This window comes from Amblyomma americanum, chromosome 3 (genome assembly GCF_052857255.1).
Source record: "Amblyomma americanum isolate KBUSLIRL-KWMA chromosome 3, ASM5285725v1, whole genome shotgun sequence".
NCBI classification, from domain to species: domain Eukaryota; kingdom Metazoa; phylum Arthropoda; class Arachnida; order Ixodida; family Ixodidae; genus Amblyomma; species Amblyomma americanum.
In genome coordinates this window covers 569,971-591,341 of record NC_135499.1, presented here as the reverse complement: position 1 = coordinate 591,341, position 21,371 = coordinate 569,971, and the positions used below count along the sequence as shown (strand labels likewise).

The 21,371-nt window shown below is 46.9% G+C and overlaps 1 protein-coding gene across 3 annotated transcripts in view; it reads left to right on the top strand.

Annotated features, from left to right (window-relative positions):
* The window catches only part of LOC144124405 (alkaline phosphatase-like), a 257,620-nt gene that overhangs the window by 173,776 nt on the left and 62,473 nt on the right, over nt 1-21,371 (top strand). For all 3 annotated transcript variants that reach the window (XM_077657033.1, XM_077657031.1, XM_077657032.1), the window contains one exon: nt 13,618-13,758. In XM_077657033.1, the coding sequence (XP_077513159.1) occupies nt 13,618-13,758 (141 nt within the window). The remainder of the gene's footprint in view (nt 1-13,617; nt 13,759-21,371) is intronic.

Sequence of the window (21,371 nt, the reverse complement as noted above, 5' to 3'; positions counted from 1 at the left end):
GCAGATTGGAACCCCTGTCTTATCTCCCGTAAACGTCGGAATGACGCTTCCTAATGCCAGCATGCTTGCTCCGGGCGACGGCTGTGGAGTGGGAGCTCCCTCAGATACAGACATTTTTTGTTTTCTCAAGCCCTCCAGTGCCTCAAGCCTCTCAAATGGGGGTAAAAGTCCCACAATCAGTCCCGTGATTCCCTTTTGATTACAATTTTGAAGTCATGAATGTCACAGCATTCAGAGGACAATTGCTTTTGAGACCCCACTTCTGACACCAGTGTGATGACCCCCATAATGCGCAGGTCCACACGGGACGGAGAGGCAAAGAGACACCGTATGGCTCAGTTTAAACAAACAGATATATTTAATAATTATACATGATTAAGATTCAGAGGCTGGGGCGTCCGAGCTTACGTGCCGACGACTTCATGGTGGCGATGGAGTGGCTCCGGAGTTGGGCTCGAGCGGTTGCTGGCAGAAGCTGCACGCCGTCGGGCTTCGGCGCTGAAGGCCCTCTTGGCGAACGATGTCGTCCTGAGCGTCCTCCTTCCGTACTGCTTGTCGATTTTTATATCCTCTTCTCCACACTCCCTAGGGTGAGGACGCCCACGCCTGAGGGGAAGGAGGGGGGGCTAGGGCTTTCACTTGGGCGCACAAGCATACCACCGCACTTATCGTCTCGCCCCCCTCACGTGTTGAGTCCGAGGGAAAGAAGGTTGTCTTCGAGGTAGCGCATAGCGTCGGCTGTGGTAAGGCGCGCTCTGGCCCGCTGACAGTTCCCGCGGGTCACCGGCCTCCATTCTCCATCCATCAACTGACACTCGCTCCTCAAGGTAAGGCGCGCACTGGCCCGCTGACAGTTCCCTTGTCCTGGAATGTGCTCGGGAGGGCCGCCCCTGGAACCGCCACGCCAATTGGGGAGGATAAAGCCCGTTTCCCCGCGGCGGCGGCGGCGGGTCCGGTTGGGTCCGGTTGGGCTTAAACCCCTTCGTTCTGGTCGTCACTCAAAGAGCATGGCTGGGTAATTGATGATGCCGCTGTCATCTGGGTCTCCGTCTACGCCGCGCCGTCTAACGCGGAACCTCGTAGCACACACAAGGAATGTCACAGCGCAGAGCAAGTGTTTCTTTTGTAACGGCGCCAGCCGCTACTGTGACATTAGACGATGCATCGTTCCACACAAAATCATAGATGCGCTCTTGAGTGCGTAGGTACAGTGGACAGGCAGGCGCCGTTCAGTAGTTTGTGCTATCGTTCTGCAGTTGCGCGGCAATATGTACTTACACGCAGCTTTGGGGCCAAGCTTGGGGGTTCGTGTGCCGTGCGATTTTCAAAGCTTCCGCTTCTCCTTTGGGCTCATCACATCTGAGTGTGAATAGCCCTTTGTGCGCAACTTTTACTGCACCGTGATTTTGAATATGGGCTGCACTGCATCACTGTCTTAATTACCGAGTATTGAATTGAGGCCACGTTTTTGCGGGTCGGTCGCCCAGAACCGCTTAAGGCATTCAGTTTGCTATCGCTGTCTATATGCCGTTCAAACCGATGCGCTTCCCGGGTACCAAATCTAGTTGACTGAAGGCACTGCATTAAGCCTTTTGTGTTGCGTACGGTGGCAAAATGCTGCGGAAAATTTGCGATTGCTAGGTTTATATAAAGGTCCTTGATAACGCTTTGTCTAGCGCATTTCACGGAAATTCCCTATTGCAGAACCAAGTGCCGCTGGGGACCAGCGTCCCAGCGCCATGCCTGATTATGGGCCCAGTATGGCGCTGTGTACTGGGATGGGGCATACCGGGATCCATACTGGGACGTGGCACAGTTTTTCGGGGCCCAAAAAATGATCCTAGATTTTAAAAAACAACAAAAACCGTGGAATGAGTGGCATGAAAAAAAAAAAACTCGCAGCAGGATTCTAACTATGCCCCTTTTGACTACCTGCCGGACGGGCTACCCACTCCACCACACCACTGATTTGAAACGACCAGCGCGGAAACAGACGAATAAAATAGAAGAAAAACACACTGACGACAGGACGGGCGCTGGTCATTTGGAATCATGTCCCACCAGCTCGCCCAATCGGCAATTTTGATCAGACCATTGACATGTTGAGTACTTGTTTTTTGTAGTTTTCAATGTCAAATATGAATAAATAGTTTAGCGCTGTCAGTGTGGCAAAGTACATTACAGCACTTACGTCTATCCTACCAGCGAAAAAAACTGTCTTCCCATCCCAGCTCCAGTAAAATTCGCCGACAGCCAGTGCTCCCAGCCAAAACCAGCACAATAACTATGCTGGTTTCGTTCTGGAAGACGCTGGAGGACGCTGGTTTTTGCAATAGGGAACCGTGCAGTCTTATGCAAGGTTAAACTGGCATGAGCTCTTTGCTCACTGTATAGAACAGGCCATTAACACACGGAAACTATTTGCGGCTGACTTGAACCTTAGCTATCCTATTGCTGGCTGCCAGCTCACGATCGCCGGCTACTGTACGGCTCGTTACTACTGCGTTTATTGTTGCATATTTGAGTACTTTGTCAGTTGCTACATTTTTTACATACCACTACGCTGCATGGGCTTAGAGGGAAAAACTCCCTGACATGCTTCAAACATGCGCTATTGTGGCTCCGCTAGGTACGTCTCGACCGCTTGAGCTCATAACGTATATATTGCGGGGTTGCTTACGAACCCGTGCCGAAGTGTTGAGTGGCACTTCGCCCACATATCGTGCGTGAGTTCGGGCCAGAGCAAGCTGAGGGCATAGCCAGCGTTCTGCCGCGCGCCTGCGCTCTCGCTCCGAAGGAAGGAAGGCGCAGTTATTTGAGAGCACAAGTGTTTATTACACAGGAAGCTGCATTACACAACACTGCACTGATCCCCAGACCTCCGCACAACCCATAGCTAGCCCAGCCACAGCACCCGAAAGCGGGCCCGCGGAGCCGCGCGCTCAAAGCAAAGACTACATACGCGCGTGACTTGCAGCTAAGGGCGATAGCATGCCGCACGGCCAACCAGAAGGTTAAATCGCGCGCGACACAACACGAGGGAGGATGGGGAATGCGCGGAGCACATCTTGTCGACGCAGGTCTCACGTCGATGGCCCATCGCGCGTCGTCACCGGCAGTGGCCGGCGACGACGGAGAACCAGCCAAATCAGGCCCTCCCGAATCCGGAGTGCGTGAGCGTCGCACAGGCGAGCAACAGAACTCCGCAGGCTCGGGCCTGGACTCAAGCGTACATACTAGGTTCGCAAGGTTACACCACCCGCGCTCTTCGTCCCCCGGCAAAGGCAGGGGCCCCCGGGAGGAGACATCTACGCACCTTTCTGCTGGCCGAGCCGGTGGCGGTCTCCCCGTTCATTTACCGCTGGGGCCTCTCGCCGAAACAACGCCCCCAGCTGTCACTGAGAGTGACCCAATGGGAACGCGAGGTCGAAGCTGGAAGAACGGAAGGGAGGGTGATCTGCAATGGTTCTTCAACGAGCTTCCCTTGGAAAGGAGGACAACCAGCGCGGCCGCCTGCATTCCTCTCGCGGACACCCCACGGGCGGTCTCTAACGAGCAAACGGCAGCAGCGGGCGCGCACTCCGATTGCCCAAAAAGCCCAGTCCCCACAATATCATTGTTTCCTTTCCTTGGCAACTATGTAGATTTGTAATGAAAATAATTTATTTGCATCATTCGTCACAAATGTGATTGTCGACATAAATGTGATTCTCAGCGGCGCCTGCCTCTTTCATTGTTTGCTGTATAGTCTGCCGAAAACATGTGGGCGAAAGTAGTGCAATTTGTGGTTCTTGAATGAGCTCAGCAGATGTATTTAAGAAAAAAAGACTGTCACCTATGCAAGTGCTGCCTATAAAGGAATATTGATTTGGTTGTATGAATGGACAGTATACATAGTTAAAAAGGGAATAAAGCTGAAATAAATGAAAGCTGAAATAAAAACACAGGGGCTGCCTCGCAACTGGTTTCTGGCCGGAGAAACTGTCAATAAATTTTCCTTTCCATAAAAACAGCAAACGTAAAAAGAAACAAAATAGGAAAAGTGATGCTACTAATCATACACGGCGGTCAAAAAACACACCACATCGCCGTAGTGCAACTGCATATGAAAATTAACTTTAATCTAACTTTGTAAATTTTGAACAATCACTTTTCTTTCTAACTACCATCATCTAACATTCTAACTTCATGTGTGGTTGCACCACATCGATGTGTTCTTTTTCCTGCCTTATATGACGAGTAGTATTTTTTTTTTGCTTTTACGTTTGCTATTGTGCTTTTCTAGAAAGGAAAGCATATAAGGACAGTTTCTTTGAATAAAAATTAGTCGCAATTCAGTGCCTGTGTTGTGTGTCTCTTCGCATGTCCTGTCTTCCTACGCTGTTTAACAATGAATTTTCCTATGTTGTGGAGGCATCGTCTCTGCATGATATTTCTCCCCATGAAAGGCCATGTTCTATACTTATCATTTTTCTGATTCTGTTAAAAATACATTGTTTAAAAAGTGTACTGCCAGGATTGCTTCTATTACCAGATCATAAGTCATTCGAATATAATTTCTAAAAGCTTATTTATTCAATTCATGTCAAGGAAATTATTAGGCTAGAAATGCTACATGGGTATTCAGGACAGTTCTGGACGGAGAAGAGTTATATTACGACAGTGTTAAGATCAGAAATTTCCTTCATTTCTAACCAAACAATCGTTTCTTGGGAATAAGCTTACTTTTTTAATTGTCAATTCTTTTTGTCAATGCGGTATTTTGTTGGTGAGCTTGATATTTCGGCACATACATCACTGCGGCAAAAAATAAGTGAAGGAGCAGACGGCTTCTTTGGCGCACTGTTAACTCAATGTTCATTTTGTTCCTGCAAGCAATAAGTGAATGCCATACAAGTCTGCAGAAATAAAGTCACTGATATCAGCAAAAGCAAACTGATCTTGTATGTTCACTTTTTTCATATCGTTTTGACTAGGTGCGAAAATTCTTTTGTCAACTGAGAAGTGATGGAAAATCTCGAATATGAGTATATCGCTTTTTTTTCTAATTCCTAAAAGAATTGTAAGGTGTGTTGTCTACCTGTGCATAAAAATGTTTTTTTTTTGTTCGATATTGGCGTTGCAACCGCAGCTCTTAAAATGAAGGCCTGCATGTCAAGAATGTGGCACAAGTGCTCCTTTTAGTTCGTAGTAAACACCTGTTAGTTTGCCCAAGTGAACCACGTTACAGATTAAAGGAACTGCATCAGAACCCTTTCAAGAGATCTAACAAATAAACAGTGCTTTTGCTTACCAAAAGTCCATATCGTGGCATTTAACACTCGCTACCATGCGTATGCTAGCAAACCATTTCGGACAGGAAAATGGTGTTTTCCCCATTTGCCTCTCGCACGTTTCCCCATTTACCTGCTGCAGCAGCTTGATGCTTTTGGCCACCGAACCCAAGGTCGCGAGAGCAAATCCTGGCTAGTGCAGCGCCATTGTGATGGCTGAAAAATACAAAAGCACCCGTGTACTGTGCAAGTAATTCCGTATGTTGGCGGTACTTCACTGTTTTGGGAAAAGAAAGGGGCTGATGGGTCATAGTTAGATCACAGACTTACGCTCCACAAGGACTTGCCCAAGAATGTGTAGGCTAGGGATGGTTACCATCGCCCAATCTTTCTGGAAAGCAGCGCCATCACTGGTTTCTAAAAACTGTTGCGATCTACGGTGTTTGGTTACCCTGTGGCATGGCATGTGCTCGGCAAAGAGCGGGCATTAAAACTAGATTACAAGATCAGTTATACAGCAGAACACAGGGATTAATCATCACCTTGCCCTGCACTTAGAAGCTGCACAGAGGTGTTGCCTCAAAATTTTCCAGAAGCGCTGGAGGTTGAAAATGTGGGCACGCCTGTGTCAGGTTTTCCTCTTTTTTCGATTGGCCGAAGAGCAGTCTCATCTTGCTACAAGAGCGTGCAATGTGTGAAGTATCCTGCGGTGGCCTTTCGGTGGTTTGGCTGGGTTTCTGTGTATACATTCATAATTATGCTCCCACTATTCTGCCGCAGACATGATATAAACTAGGTTGGCGTGTTCCCGTGTGCTTGCTCCTTCACATATTTTTGTCTGGATTTCAATGCTCATGTACAAAGAAAGTTGTATTCTTACTGTGTGACGGGAAAAATCACACTTGAAACTTGTACAGAGTAAACGAAGTGATGGAGTGAAAGATTATGAGTTCATTACCTGCATGAATAAAAGCAGTGCAGAACAGTAATATATTCTTCATGCAATAAAACATTTTATGGGGATCTAGACATTTTCCCTGCGTGGTTCCTTTTGTTTTTTTGCAGCTCTTATGCACTAAAGCAACTGGCAGAGATTCGTGGTGAATATTAAGCGGCTGCTACACATCCGCCTTCAGCTGGCTTAGGGCTTGGCTGATATTGATTGACATTGATTATCGAGGAAGTCATGGGCCAGCTGCAGGCCATTGGACAAGGGTGCGTATCAACTGCAAAACTCTCCCCGCGAAGCTCTCGAGTTTACAAGAGTAAAAGGAGAGGAATCCAAGACAAAGCTGCATTAATACAGCTTGCAATCGTTTACGGGGTCAATGCCGGCGGATGGTTGAACAGAGGTCAGAATCAGAATCAGAACGTTTATTCACGCAGAAATTGATACACAAAATGCTGTGTAGTCATCTGGATCCTTAGCCGCTATGGCTAGTGATGGATCCATTACAAACATTGTCAGAGTTAAACAATCACTATATGGAGCATTGCTATGAGCAACAACACGTGTTTAGCTTGGTGCATCAGATTGCTTGTTAAGATAGTGGCGTTTTAGTGTAGAAACAAAGTTGGACGTGTATTTCATGTAACACGGCACGGTATTCCATATTTTAGCCCCGATAAAAGAAATTGAGCGCCGCCCGTATATGTTGTGAGCTATGTGTAAATTAAAATTATTTTGCTGTGCCTGCCTAGTGTCACGTTTGGGAGAGATGAATATGGAAGAAGGATGTGGAGAGTTCGTGCTAAGTATCTGGCGGACTAAAATGGCCGTTTTGTACTCACGTACATTGGTGAAGGGCATTATGTTTAATTCATCAAAAAGAGGTTTGGATGGTATTGCCCTCGGTGCATATGATATTATTCTGACAGCCCTTTTCTGGAGAGTGCTAACTTTTGCTAAGTAAGATGCGAAGGTGATACCCCAGGATTCAATGCAGTATATTAAATGGTTATGGAAAACGCTGAAATATATCATTCGTAGTGTGTTCTTGTCAAAATGTTTTTGTGCTTTAATTAGTGCATAGCACCCAGAGGTTAACTTTTTGCATACGTTTTCTATATGAGGTGCCCAGTGTAGATTCTCATCAAGAGTTACTCCTAAATATTTGTAGCTTTGAACCCGTTCAATTGGTAATCCATCGAGATGCAGACTACATTCTACGGGGGTAGATTTACGACGGGAGGTGAAAGCAATGAACTTTGTTTTTTTAACATTTAGCGCTAGTTTGTTAGTGCTAAACCAATTTGCTGCTTTTTGGAGGCTATCATTTGCAAGTGATTCAGCCTTTTCTGCCGACTGATGAGGTATTAGTAGAGCTGTGTCATCTGCGTACATGACTGCTTGTCCATGCTCAATGAAACGAGGAAAATCATTTATAAAGAGGGAAAAAAGCAGGGGGCCAAGTACTGACCCTTGCGGAACTCCTGTCCTAACTTCCCCCATTGAAGATCTTTGATCTGAGATTTGCACGAATTGCATGCGGTTAGTTAGGTAGCTACGGAAAAAATTGCTGGCTGGTCCTCGAAATCCATAACTTTCAAGTTTCTGTAACAAAATGTCATGTTTAACAGTGTCGAATGCTTTTCTAATGTCAAGGAATATGCCTATAATAATCTTGTTTGAATTTAAAGCCCGGTTAATTATTTCTGTTGCTGAGTGTACTGCTGTGCCTGTAGAATGACCTCTGCGGAAACCATGCTGTTCTCTGGCTAAGATGCCACATTTTTCAACAAAATCCTGTATTCTCTTAGCTATTAGTTTTTCGAAGAGCGTATTAATGCAACTCAGTATGGTGATTGGGCGGTAATTTTCTACATCATTGGGATTGTCGTTTTTGTAGATCGGTACAACTCTCCCAATCTTGAGCGTTTCAGGATAGATACCCGATAAAAAAGCCTGATTAAATATTTTTTCCAGTGGAATTAAGGCACAAAATATGAATGTTGTCCTTAATGATGTTCACTGATATTTCGTCATGACCCATAGCTTTATTAAGCGACATCTGGCGGACGACAGCAACAATTTCGGCAGCTGTTATCTCTGTGTAAGCAAAAGTATTAGAGCACGGAGTTGGCAAAACAGTACAAGAGTTGATTTGCAAGGTGGCAGCTATACTATTACCTATGTTAGAAAAAAATGGTTGAACGTTGAAGCAAGACATGCTAGGTCAGAGTTGAAGGCACTGAGCTCTGGCAAAATACTACATTTCTCGAGGGATCTAGTAATGGAAGCGATTATCCGCCATATTTCTTTTGAGTTACCTTGGGCTTTCTTAACCAGGTTGCTATAATACTGTTTTTTTCGCCTCCGCATCATAGAAAGTGACATATTCCGTATGCTTCTGTACTTTTCCTTGTAATAATTGTTGTTTGGATTTTTCATCAACTTAGTATGCCAATGCTCTTTTAGTCTGATTATGGAGAGTATTTCTTCATTCATCCAAGGACAGATAGGTGAATGAAGGCGCCATGCTCTGCGAGAGTTGTATTGCTTTTGGACGCAACATGATGAAAGCAGCGTGCTGAATGCATTATATGCTTTGTTGGCGTCATCAAAATCGATGCTTGAAAAGTCTTTTTCTTGGATAGAAATTTTTGTTGCCTCATAGTCCCATCTAGGTGGCATATGAGTGTTGTCCTTGGAATGATGTACAGCTATTGTAGGAGCGATAAGAAAGGTCGGGAAATGGTCTGTAATGTTATATTTTATCACACCAAATTTCAAGGGGCTGACATCCAAATTTGATAATATGTGATCTATTGTAGATGATGATGTTGGCGTTATTCTGGTTGGACTTGCTATATGGTTTTGAAAGCCGTAGGATTACAAAAGATTTACGTATTCTCTACTAGATGAAACAGCTGTGTTGATGTTAACGTCGCCACAAATAACCGCCTTTTTTTCCTTATTTGTGAGGCTGTACAGTGCCTCTTCTAGTTTGTCCAAAAATGGCTGAGTTCTAGACATGGGTGGACGGTACATGACACCAATAACCATGTTGTTCCCTAGTTCTATAAAGAGCATTTCGTAGTTACCCATACTGGTCTCTGTAATGTCCAGTAATTTTTTGTAAGTGATTTCCGATGACAGGTAAAAAGCTACACCACCGCCTCTAGAACCAGCCGCTCTTGGCAAGGACACAAATTTATAACCAGGTAGATTCAGAGATTCGTCTCCTTGAAGCCACGTTTCTGAAATTGCTATGACGTCATATCGCATTTTCTGGTGAGAAAGAAAGGCAGCGAGTGAGTCACAGTTTTTATGCAGACTTCTAATGTTGCAGTGTAGTAAAGATATGTTTTTTCCACGTATTCTGGCTGTGTTGTTCAGCATTTTTATGCTTGTCGCTATGTAAGCGCAATGCTTTAGAAAAAAGGAAACGGCTATACTATCTTAGACAGGTCGTCGCGAGTGGCTATGTGTATGACAGTGGAATTTTCTGCTTTCCTTGCCAGTATTTTAGAGTTAGAGACCCAGACGAACTTCCAGTTGTTGGCTTTCTTTCGGGCAATTGCCATTCCAAGCAATGCTTTGTATTCGGGGCACAGGTGCTCGCTCAGGTACACGGGTGTGGTCTCGGAAAAACCGATGTCATTTGCGGATAGCCTCTTTTTCCTTGCAGACTGCAAAAATTTGTCCCGAGCTGCGCGTGACGCAAACTTGACAATGACGTTCTTTTTCGTTTTTTCTTTTGTGGGAACACGATGTACTACGTCTATGTCGGTTGTTTCTACGTCCATTCCAATTTTTTTCACCTATTTTCTGGACCACTTCTACCAGTGACTCGTCCTCGGTCTCCGGGATGCCCTTAATTTCCACGTTAGAAAGCCTGGAGTATTGCTTTAGTTCAATCAGTTCCTTCTGCGTTTTTGCTAAGGTTTGTGCTAGTTCGTTTTTCTCTAGTTTTAGGGCTGCGTGCTCTTTCTTCAGGGCCTCGAGTTCTTCACCTGTAGTGCGAAAGGCTTCGAAGGATTCGTTCATGAAAGTCATGCTTTGCTTCAAAGGTCTCAAAGTGTTTGGTTCATACTTGCGCTGGAACTGCCACATGATATCGGGCCACTTAGCAAACAATTGAAATTCGGTGTCGCTTGTGTATAGGCTCCTGCTCGGCCCTAAGCCGGGAACTCAGCAAAACGCGTCGGGCCGACGAAGTCGCCCTCTGGGAGGCCGATGTCGATCCTCAACCTCGGCCAAGGTTGTTTCAGCAAGGTTAGCCCATGCCGTTTTGGTCAGCCTGCCTATGTAAGGCCGACATCACCCCGAGCTCGTTTCGCCTCATTGGTTCAGCAGCGTCTGTGCGTGTCTCTCGCTGTCTCGTTCTTGTGTGTGTGCGTGCGCGCGCGCGCGTGTGTGTGTGTGTGCGTGCGTCTGTGTGTGTGTGTGTGTGTGTGTGTGTGTGTGTGTGTGTGTGTGTGTGTGTGTGCGCGCGTGTGCGTGTGCGTGTGCGTGTGCGTGCGTGCGTCTGTCTGTCTGTCTGTCTGTCTGTCTGTCTGTCTGTCTGTCTGTCTGTCTGTCTGTCTGTCTGTCTGTCTGTCTGTCTGTCTGTCTGTCTGTCTGTCTGTCTGTCTGTCTGTCTGTCTGTCTGTCTGTCTGTGTGTGTGTGTGTGTGTGTGTGTGTGTGTGTGTGTGTGTGTGTGTGTGTGTGTGTGTGTGTGTGTGTGTGTGTGTGTGTGTGTGTGTGTGTGTGTGTGTGTGTGTGTGTGTGTGTGTGTGTGTGTGTGTGTGTGTGTGTGTGTGTGTGTGTGTGTGTGTGTGTGTGTGTGTGTGTGTGTGTGTGTGTGTGTGTGTGTGTGTGTGTGTGTGTGTGTGTGTGTGTGTGTGTGTGTGTGTGTGTGTGTGTGTGTGTGTGTGTGTGTGTGTGTGTGTGTGTGTGTGTGTGTGTGTGTGTGTGTGTGTGTGTGTGTGTGTGTGTGTGTGTGTGTGTGTGTGTGTGTGTGTGTGTGTGTGTGTGTGTGTGTGCGTTTGCGTGCGTGTGTGTGCGCGTGTTCGCGCGCGCGCGGTGCTACTATGCCTAAGATAAGTTCAACCCTTTTCGTAAGCTTCCACGTTTCTTTTCCACAAAAAAAAAATCGCTGTGGATTAGCTCTGGTTAAACCTGGAGTGACGCGGGAGCTAGTTTTACAGCCGGGACACCTCTCCCCCTCTCCACCCCCTCCCCCCACTCGACACGGCGCATGCGCACAGCTATTGCAGCTTGGTTTCACAGGCGTGCCGCGATGCTGGCAGCAGCAGCTTCTCGGCACCATGTGATCAAACAGGCTCAAGGCCACTGCGCCGCTGCAGAGCTCAAGGGGTGCCACGCTTAAGGCTCGAAAAGCTCGCGTAGTGTAGCTCGGGCTACGAAAGTAGTGCCAGTAAGATACAGCTTGTCGGGCGCGTCCGTTGGCTCGTGTCGCACGCGATCGAGTGAAATGACCGGCGTGAAGGCTGGTGCGGCTCAGGTTACTACAGATGGGAGACACCCCCAGCGGCGTGAAGGGGACCGGCAGCCACGAGGACGCCGCGGTTATGTGTGTGCGAGTGCGGCCGTTCCTGCGTGCTAAAGGAACGGAGGCATGCACTGGCCGAGGCGGCGGCAAGTTGGCACCGAAGAGACGGCTGGCGGCCGAGACGTAATTCTGGCCTCTGCGAAGTATACGCCACGCCGGAGAGGGGCGTCACCTGATAAGACACCGCTCTGCGCTTGCGAGTGGCGACGCTTCCGTAACAGCCGCCGGGTTCCGGTAACCAGCTGAGATGTTGCCTTGAAAAGGAGCAGACCAAAGAGAACCGCGGGCAAGCAAGGGCAAACCAGAGCAAGAGGGAGAGGAGGACCCTGAACAGAGGAAGGGAGAGAGCAACACAGAGGGGAGCAGACAGATGGGAGATGCCGAGACCAGAGGCCGCATCCTGATGGCAGCAAAGCTGTGTCACTTTTGTACATAATATAAATAAATTCTGTTATAATTATCATTTCGTGGTGGTCCGGCTCCGTCGGGAGGAGAGCGGCAGAATTAGAAATAATCTGTCTTACTGACTCAGCTGCTGTGTAGTTTCCTCTTGAGAGTTAATCGGTAATTGTTCCTTGGGAATGCCTACTAGATGCACCCCCCTCCCCTTTTTTTATTATACTACTTTCTTCACGCTCATCGTCCGGATGTAGGGTCACTACCTACCCTAAAGAGATCTCTTCTCTTACAATTTGCTAGCCTTCACTTCTTATAGTAATCTGTTCGTCGCTTCCAAAAGTGTGGAAGATTACATTAGTTTTCTTTGCATTAAATTTTACACCCTCATTCAGCCTTGCGGACCTAGATTTTTCATCGTGCTTTGCAGTTTTGCCCCTGAGTTATTTTGGGAAGCAACGTCATCAGGAAATCGGAGACTGTCTAGGTGTTCTATATCATCTTTTATCCCCAATTATTCCTAGTACGGTTCTGTGAATACCTCCGGTAAACACGACGTCAATAGCAAGGGAAAGTTCTGTCTTCTTGCCTGATACCAATTTCGCTTGGCATTTGTCACTTTCCCTGAGAAGAAATATGGTCGCTGTGCAATCAAAACTTAGTTCAGCGCTGTGTCTCGCCCCTTCTGTTTTTTACTCTTGTGCTCTTGCGTGGTTGCACTACATATAAGTCATGTCTTCTTCAATGCGCTTAAATATTCCTCTTCTACACCATGGTTAAGCCACACCTTCATGTATGCTGAGATTTCGAGTGAGGCGCATGCATTTTTGTATTGTGTAACAGCTCTATATAGAGATTGGCTAAAATCTGCACGTTTATCACCTGATTGATGGCGTGCTAGTGGTCTGTAGCCTTTACTACAGCCAGTCTGATTCTTTGGTTGATTGAAGTCTAAGTTGGTTCTCATTTTGTTTGTGAGTACGTTAGTAAATGCCTTGTAAGGAACAGACAGCAAGCTGATCGGTCTGTAATTATTAAAGTCCGCGGCCTACGTTGGTGACGAAATTCATTAAGTGTACGACTGGCTCCGCACACATCTCTGGGACGTTGGGATATGATCGCATTACTTGCTTCACTGACTGCCACTATGCACTGTGCATTACGTGCCTTTTTTTCGCACGGTCTTCGCACATGAAAGGTGGCCACATGTGTGAGCTAGTATGGAGTTAAGCGAGGTGTATAACACCGTCATGAGCTTGGCTAAAAATCAAGAGTTGACCTCTCTAACACTAGACTAATTTTTGGCTCTTTTCGACGTTTAGAGTTGGCAGGTTGCAATCTGTTAATGTCACTACGCTGGGTTATGGTTAAAAACTCCTTTATGTTTTTTTTTACGGAGACCTAGGGGTTCTGACAGGTGCACTTCAGAAAAAGTGTAATTCTCTTTCAGGCCTCTTTGACAGCGATCACCTTCCGTATTCATACGAGCGCAGAAGTCTCAAGACCACCAAGCCCAGCCTCCCGGAGATGGCAAGGGTGGCCCTGGACGTGTTGCAAAGAGCTCCGCACGGATTCTTGCTTCTTGTGGAAGGTCAGATTGTGCCTACTTGATTATTTTCGACCGCATGAAAGTAATCATTCACTGTGGTCTTGTTGGCGGGTGGTATTTTAGTATTGCGTATATGTCTAATAGTATAGCTGTAGTGTGGATAGATGATATGCTTGTAGCGAGCAATGGAGGCTTCTAGAGCTGAGATCATCAACTGCAATGCATAACTCACCACGTCAACGAGCAAAGTGAAACGCTCATTTATAATTTAATTATAATCATCATCATCATCCGGACTACACCCACTGCAGGGCAAAGGCCTATCCCATGTCTCTCCAATTAACCCTGTCCTTTGCCAGATGCGTCGAACCTATGCCTGCAAACTTCCTAATCTCATCCGGCCACCTAACTTTCTGCCGCCCACTGCTACGCTTACTTTCTCTTGGAATCCACTCCGTTACCCTTAAGGACCAGCGGTTGTCTTTCCTTCGCATTACATGCCCTGCCCAAGCCCATTTATTTCACTTGGTTTCGACTAGGATGTCATTAACCCTGTCGATGTAATTAACACAGCGATGTGTGTGTATTGTGTGTCCCTTCAGCGTCCGCGTCTTTTGCGCTGTTTAAACCAAGTATGAACCACCATCTAGCCAGTGCGTCTACCATTAACCCGCGTTTGTTCCCTCACCCACTGCCCGCTTCCGGTCTCTTAACGTTACACCCATCATTTTTCCTTCCATGGCTCGCTGTGATTGCCCTTAACTTAAAATGAACCCTTTTCGTCAGCCTCCAATTTTCTGCCCGTAGCTGAGTACCGGTAAGATACAGCTGTTGTACACTTTTCTCTTGAGAGATATTTGTAACCTGCTATTCATGATCTGAGAGAACTTGCCATAGGCGCTCCACCCCGTTCTTATCCTTCTAGTTATTTCCTTCTCATGATCCGGATCAGCTGTCACTACCTGCCCTAAGCGTACGTATTCCTTTACCACTTCCTGCACCTCGCTGCCAATGGTGAAATGCTGTTCCCTTGCTAAACTGTTGAACATTACTTTGCTTTTCTGCATGTTCATTTTTAGACCCACTGTTCTGCTCGGTCTGTCTAGCTCATTGATCATGATTTGCAGTTCATCTCCTGAGTGACTCAGCAAGACAATGTCGTCAGCGAATCGCTGATAATTTAGGTATTATTCATTAACTGTTATCCACAACTGTTCCCAATTCAGGCCTCTGAATACATCCTGTTAACAGGCGGGAAATAGCATTGGCGAGAGCGTGTCTCCGTGCCTGATGCCCTTCGTTATTGGAATTTTATTGCTGACTTTATGGAGAACTATGGTAGCTGCGGAGTTCCCATTTATATATTCCAGTATCTTGGCATAAGACTCATCTACACCTTGAGTCTGCAATGTCTGTATGACTGCTGAGGTTTCCACTGAGTCAAATGCTTTTTCGTAATCAATGAGGGCTATATAAGGTTATATAAGGCTATAAAGCGATATGAAGCTATAAGGCTATATACAGTTTTGGCTATATTCTGTGCATTTCTCTATCTCCTGATTGATAGTGAATATGATTTGTGAAATATTCTTTACGAAAGCCTGCCTGATCATTTGGTTTATTAAAGTATAAGGTTGCCCTGACTCTATTAGCGATTACGTGAGTAAATACCTTGTAGGCAACGGACAATAAGCTGATCGGTCTGTAATTTTTCAAGTCGTTGGCGTATCCTTTCTAATGAAGTGAGATTATGTTTGCGTTCTTCCAAGCATCTCGTACGGTCGATGTCATAAGGCATTGCGTACGAGAACAGCAATTTTCCGTAGCATGTGAGAGATAGGAAACTGTAACAGAGTAGGCTGAGTGTAGCAGCTGAAAGAGACCTAGAAAAAAATAAGAGAAGTTACGATGACAATTGCTCAATCAGGAAAACTTAGTCTGTCCCAGGTTCGAATCCGGCCGCGGCGGGCGCGGCTACATGCAGACGAAACCTGAAATGAGCGTGTGTGCTGGGCGACGTCAGTGCCCGTTAACAATCCGCAGGTGGTGGAAATTATTTCGGAGACCTCCACTACGGCATCTCTTTCATTATTTAACCTTTAACTCTGTCCTTTATTCCTCCCCTTACGGCACGGTTCGGATGTCCATCGAGATATGTAAGACAGTTACTGCGTCATTTCGTTTACTCAAAAAACTATTTTCATTTTTTATCTGAGTCTGTCAACTGCAGGTATCATTTATCAAGAGAAAATTATTTCAAAGTTCTGTCCTGCTGCCCGTAATATGTGTAGCCATTCCTTGAGAGTGACGGAAAAGCTGGGTTATCGATAAAAAGGAAAGTGTAGCGGGAACGAAATCTTGCTCAAAGCAGCGAGTAAAAGCGACTTTTCGTTCCATGTTTTCTGTTATTGAAATTATAAATTTGTTATGCTACCATGCAACGTGTCCGAGTTATCAGTGATTGAATGAATCAATTAATAAATCAATCCATTAACCAACCAACCAACTAGCTAACCAGCCAGCTAGCCAACCAAACAACCAATCTAACAAAAATAAATCACAAATCAATCATCATCACCATCACCCTGACTACGCCCACTGCAGAAGAAAGGCCTTTTCATTATGTATACATCGTTTGCAGTGTGACGGCAAATTTCCAGGGCCTTTTGTAGCATTTGCCATATTCTAGTGCTCCATGAGGCGAACGTCGATACAACGGCCAGTTCGGCCGATGTAGCAAATTCCGCAAGATATCGGAATTCAATAGACCGCGTTGGTCCTGCAAGCCAACAACGGCTTCTCATGCTTGATGAGGCATGACAGTTTTCCGTTGGAGACATCATTAACAACTCGGCATAGTTTGCCGAGTTTGTTGGGTGCAGTAAGCACAACGCTGACTTTGCCTTTCATGGCCACCATTTTAAGGCGGTGCGTAAGCTGGTGAACATACGGCAGTGCCACGCATCTAGCCCGTCCATGAGCTTGTCGCTCTCTCGTCTGCGTTTGGTTCCCAGCTTTTATCTTGTATAGCAGGCTCTCAGCGACCGATGCCACCAGTTCCGTAGGACAACCTGCCTTAGTCATGCGACCAGCCTGCTTTTGTACACCATCAAGCATCTGGTGCGAGCAGGACTTTTCTAGAGCTTCAAGAAGGCTTGTCTTAGCAATACCTCTTTTAACCAATTTGGAGCGGCCTGAATCGAAATTCGAAATTTCTTTTTTGGACCTTGGCTAGTACGTGTGGCACACGTGTTATTGACAAAAGAAAAAAGAACATCAAGAAAGAAAGGGAAAGTTATACACTGCACAGTTGTTCATCTGGGGCGGGCTTGGGTTGGCAGAGTACAGGTAACAGACACACATTAAAGCATCTGTGTGCTCTGACAGGAGCTAAAGTCAGTGTGGATTAACAGGGAGAGGCGCCCCCACACACTAAGGATAATGGGCATTGATGCTGAGAACAAATTTGCACACGAAAGGTAACACAGAAAAATGCATTGGGCACTGGCTGGGGAGAAGGTTCACTTGCACAGTAAGATAACACAGAAAAATATATTTTGCACTGCTTGGGAGGAAGCCCATTCGAACTATAAGGTAACACAGAAAGATGGATTGTGCACTGGCTTGGGACGAAGTCCAATTGCACTGTAAGGAAACACATAAATATAGCTGTGCATTGAAGAGGTGTAGTAAATAGTTTTAGATATAAAGCCCCCTACGAGTGAAAAAAAGAAAAAGTGTGAAATGTGATGTAACATTGGTACCTGTAGACTTAAATTGTAGATATAAAATAGGATTGAGGAAAGGGTTGTGTGGTCCAGGAAAGTTAGGAGATGTTGACAGGCTCGCAGGATGTGCCGTTTAGGGAAGAGGAGGTGGTTTTCAGATTCCAGAGACAATCCGAACTCTCTGTAATTGGGAATTATTGTGTTCCTCTGCCAGTCATATGACGGGAAGACGAGAAAGTGCAAAAGGGTTGAAAACTGGGCGAGTTGGTACGAATCCATAATTCTGTGGCACCACAAGGACAAGGACGTAGACGGAGTGACGACAACCCAAGGCAACACAAGAAGGTGGCCGATGTTCTCAGTATCACCGCACTGAGGGCAGTTCGGGTCTGGGGCTAGACCGTGGCTGAACTTGCGGGACCTGGTCCAGGTGCAGCCAATTCGCATGCGAAGTAGAAGAGATTGTTCCCTTCTTGGAAGGTTTGCTGTAAAGCGCTTGAAGGGGGGACCTGAGGAGATTCTTGAGTCGGGATGGTAAGAGAGTACGTTGTTACGGAGATGTATTTTGGGGCAATCTAGGAGTCTGGCTGGTGGTGATATGTCAGTGGAAGTAGAGTGAGCCTATTTGGCTAAAGCATCGACAGCTTCGTTACCTGGAATTCCGGTGTGGGAGGGAGTCCATCGGAGCGAAAAGTCAATGCCCGCCTGCTCTAGAGCCATAAGGCGAGTCCTGAGGTAAGCTGCGGCTGAAGAGGTATGTTTTGAGTGTTGTAGGCTCATGAAAGCAGTCTTAGAGTCTGTCAGGATGGAGACGCTGCCTTGAGGGTGATGTTATTCAAGAAGGTCAGCAGCTAGACGGAGAGCAGCTATTTCTGAGGCGGTTGAACTGGCTGGAAAGCCAAGCCTACATTTTTTGGATATTTTGAAAGAGGGAATGAAGCATGCGGCTGTGGCCTGACCAGTTTGAGGTAAGAAAGACCCATCTGTAAATACGAGAAGCCTGTTGCGACGCTGTTCGTGTAGAAGTGTGGCTGCAGCCTGTTGGAGATGAGCCGCTGGGGTATGGTGTTTATGAAGGCCTTCCAAAGTGGTGCGCACTTCAAGAGGAGGACGGGTGGGCTTGATGCCTTCTCCCGCGCGCATGCAGCAAGCCGTCCTTGGCACTGCGATACCAGCGCCCTCTCATGTTAGTTAAGTTAACCAGGAAGAGTCACATGGTACGCCCCGCGCACCAAGGCATGCAGGGAGGGTGCACGGCAGAAAAGCTAACAAAAAGGGGAAGCTGCGGAGCAGGTCCCCACAGTCAATAGTCAGTAGTCAATAAGTTTATTTTCAAGGTACAACTGGAGGGTTTCCTGGCTAAAAGCTGCCTGGGCAGCTTAGCTGGGTTCAGGAAACCCCTACAAGCAGTAGGACACGAGCGGTACAGGACATTTTGCCAGACCAGTCACACATACGGTAGTATATTAAACAAAGAAAACACTCGACACATATATACACTGACTCGAATAATGTTTAAAAATGAGAACACTAGAATGACCATACATATGTTGAAAGAAAAATACGTTAACATTCTAGCAAACTTTCAACAATCAACAAGTGGAGACATTATGGCGTCACTCTGCGTCCAGCCGGCCGGGAAGGCGAGCTTCCGTGCAAGCTACACGCAGGTGTTATTCAAGTACGCAACACGTTTCCCCAACCCGTGGCGCAGATTCGCAGCCACGGCAGGTCCGGACGAAATAGGCAACCGCAGGGCACGCTAGGAAATAGTTTATCATCCTAACGCGAGGTAAAGCACACTGCGGAAGAATGTTCTATCCGTAAAATAGATGTTCAGTGCCTCAGCAAGTCGTTGACGTCGACCGGCGTTGGTGTTCGGGGGCCGGCGGGCAGCGAAAGGGGTCCGTGGGGCACTTAGGTAAGGTCCGGCAGCGAGAGTTCCTTCCCGCCGCGCGTTCCCCCCTTTTATCCCTTCGGGCATTAGACACTTTTAGTTGGACGTACGCAGTGAGCTTGCGTACGCAACGACACTGCGGGTAACAAGTGCGCATGCGCAGAACGCAACGTATCTAGCCGGGCGTTGCGGACGTACGCCCGCTATAAAGCATAGCATAGCGTACGCAACGTGGGACGCTACGTGCTGCGTTGACAAGATGGCGGCGCCCAGCTCGCCCGCTTCGGAATAAATACTTGTCGCCGCTGGATTGTCTTACGCAATAGCTCGCTCAAATGGTAGCGGTTCGCTTTTATTTCGCCTACTCTCACGCACACGCCAAAATATTAGCGACAAATGTCCCTTGTTTTTCAGATACTGAAGTGATTTTTGACCTTTTAAGCCTAAGTAACGTTGTCTACGTTTATCGCCATAGCAACTGCACTTGTCGAATACTTTTTTAGTGATGTGCCTGCTTTTGCACTTCGTTAAACATTATACCTTTTTTTTCTCCATTGGAAACAGTAATATACTAATTACAATTGTCAGAAAGTAAAAGATGTGCAGCCCAGCGCTTTCAGTGTTTGTCACTAGATGGCAGCACGATACGGAACCACGACATCGTAAAGATGCAGACGCCACACTGGTGCACGTGCTGTCATCCACGGTGAACATGCAAGCCGCCGCGAGTAATGGAAGAGATGCTGTCAACGCAGGCAGAGTATTTTATACGCCGAAATTGGATGTCGCTTTACTTCTTGAAGTACAAACAAGTGACCCATTTCGGAATCCCGACCAATGGGACGACATCGCCCTTCGTCTGAAGGCGATGCTGATAAAGCCATTCACGTCGCGTAGCGTGCGCGATCGGTTCGACCTCCTGATTACGCGGTACGCCGCCAACGATAGAAGGAATCAAAAGAAGTAAGTTTTCTATTATTTTTATGTGTGCGCGCAAGCGTTAATTTCTGTACCTGACTCCATTTAGATCGGGAACAGAAGAAGAGTACAGCGAGCGTGACCAACTCCCTCAGGACATATTGTGTCTAATCGATGGGACGTCTTATAAGATTAAACGTTCAAGAAAAGATGGTGGGTCTGCGAGCAGGAAAGACCTTGCAGCCGCTTCCCAGCCAATGAACAACACCGCAGCGCGGAAGAAGACGGCCGCTACCAGGGATTTGTACATGGAGAGGTACGCGGCATACCGGGATACACCACCAGAAAGTGCTGGTATCGACCTCGACATGGCCGGTAAGCGTTCCAGCAGACGGCAATAATTCAGCTGCGATCACAGAGGCTGAATTTGCATCATGCAGGTTTGTTGGTGAAAGCAGATTTTCATATGTTGCGTTTACAGGCAGCAGCGGGGTCACGCCGGGAGAGTTATTGCACGGCATGCTGGCAACGACGGCAGATGACGAGGAGTGCGCTCCAAGCACGCCTCCTATGGACCAAACTCCTGCAGTGCCTGATGCCAGGCCTCCTATGGACCCAACTCCTGTAGTGCCTGAAGTCAGGCCTCCTATGGACTCAACTCCTGCAGTGCCTGATGCCAGGAGCCTTCCCAGCACTCAGCCTTCTGAGCGAGTGCAACAGCAAACGCCCTTGAGTTACCCAGGACGAGGCAGGTTATTTGAAAACGTTCATATTCTGGCATTCAGCAAGGTGAAAATTTGGAAGAGTTGGTAAGTGTTCATCATTTTTGCTCACAGCGCAAACAAGAATGAGAGACAAGACGAAAGGCTACCACAGACAAGCGCTGACTATCAACCGTTTTTTTATTGAAGAACAAAAGGCATATAAATACACACAATGAACTACTTATCAAACAATAAAATTTATGTGGAAGGCACGTGGGGCACCCTGGTGCCACCCTGGAGCTTATGCACATGTGCCACCCTGGACCCTGGAGCATAGGCTCCAGGGTGGCACCTGTATTAGCCAACATCTTTTTAAGCAGGATTGATAGGGCAATTGAAAAGGCATTG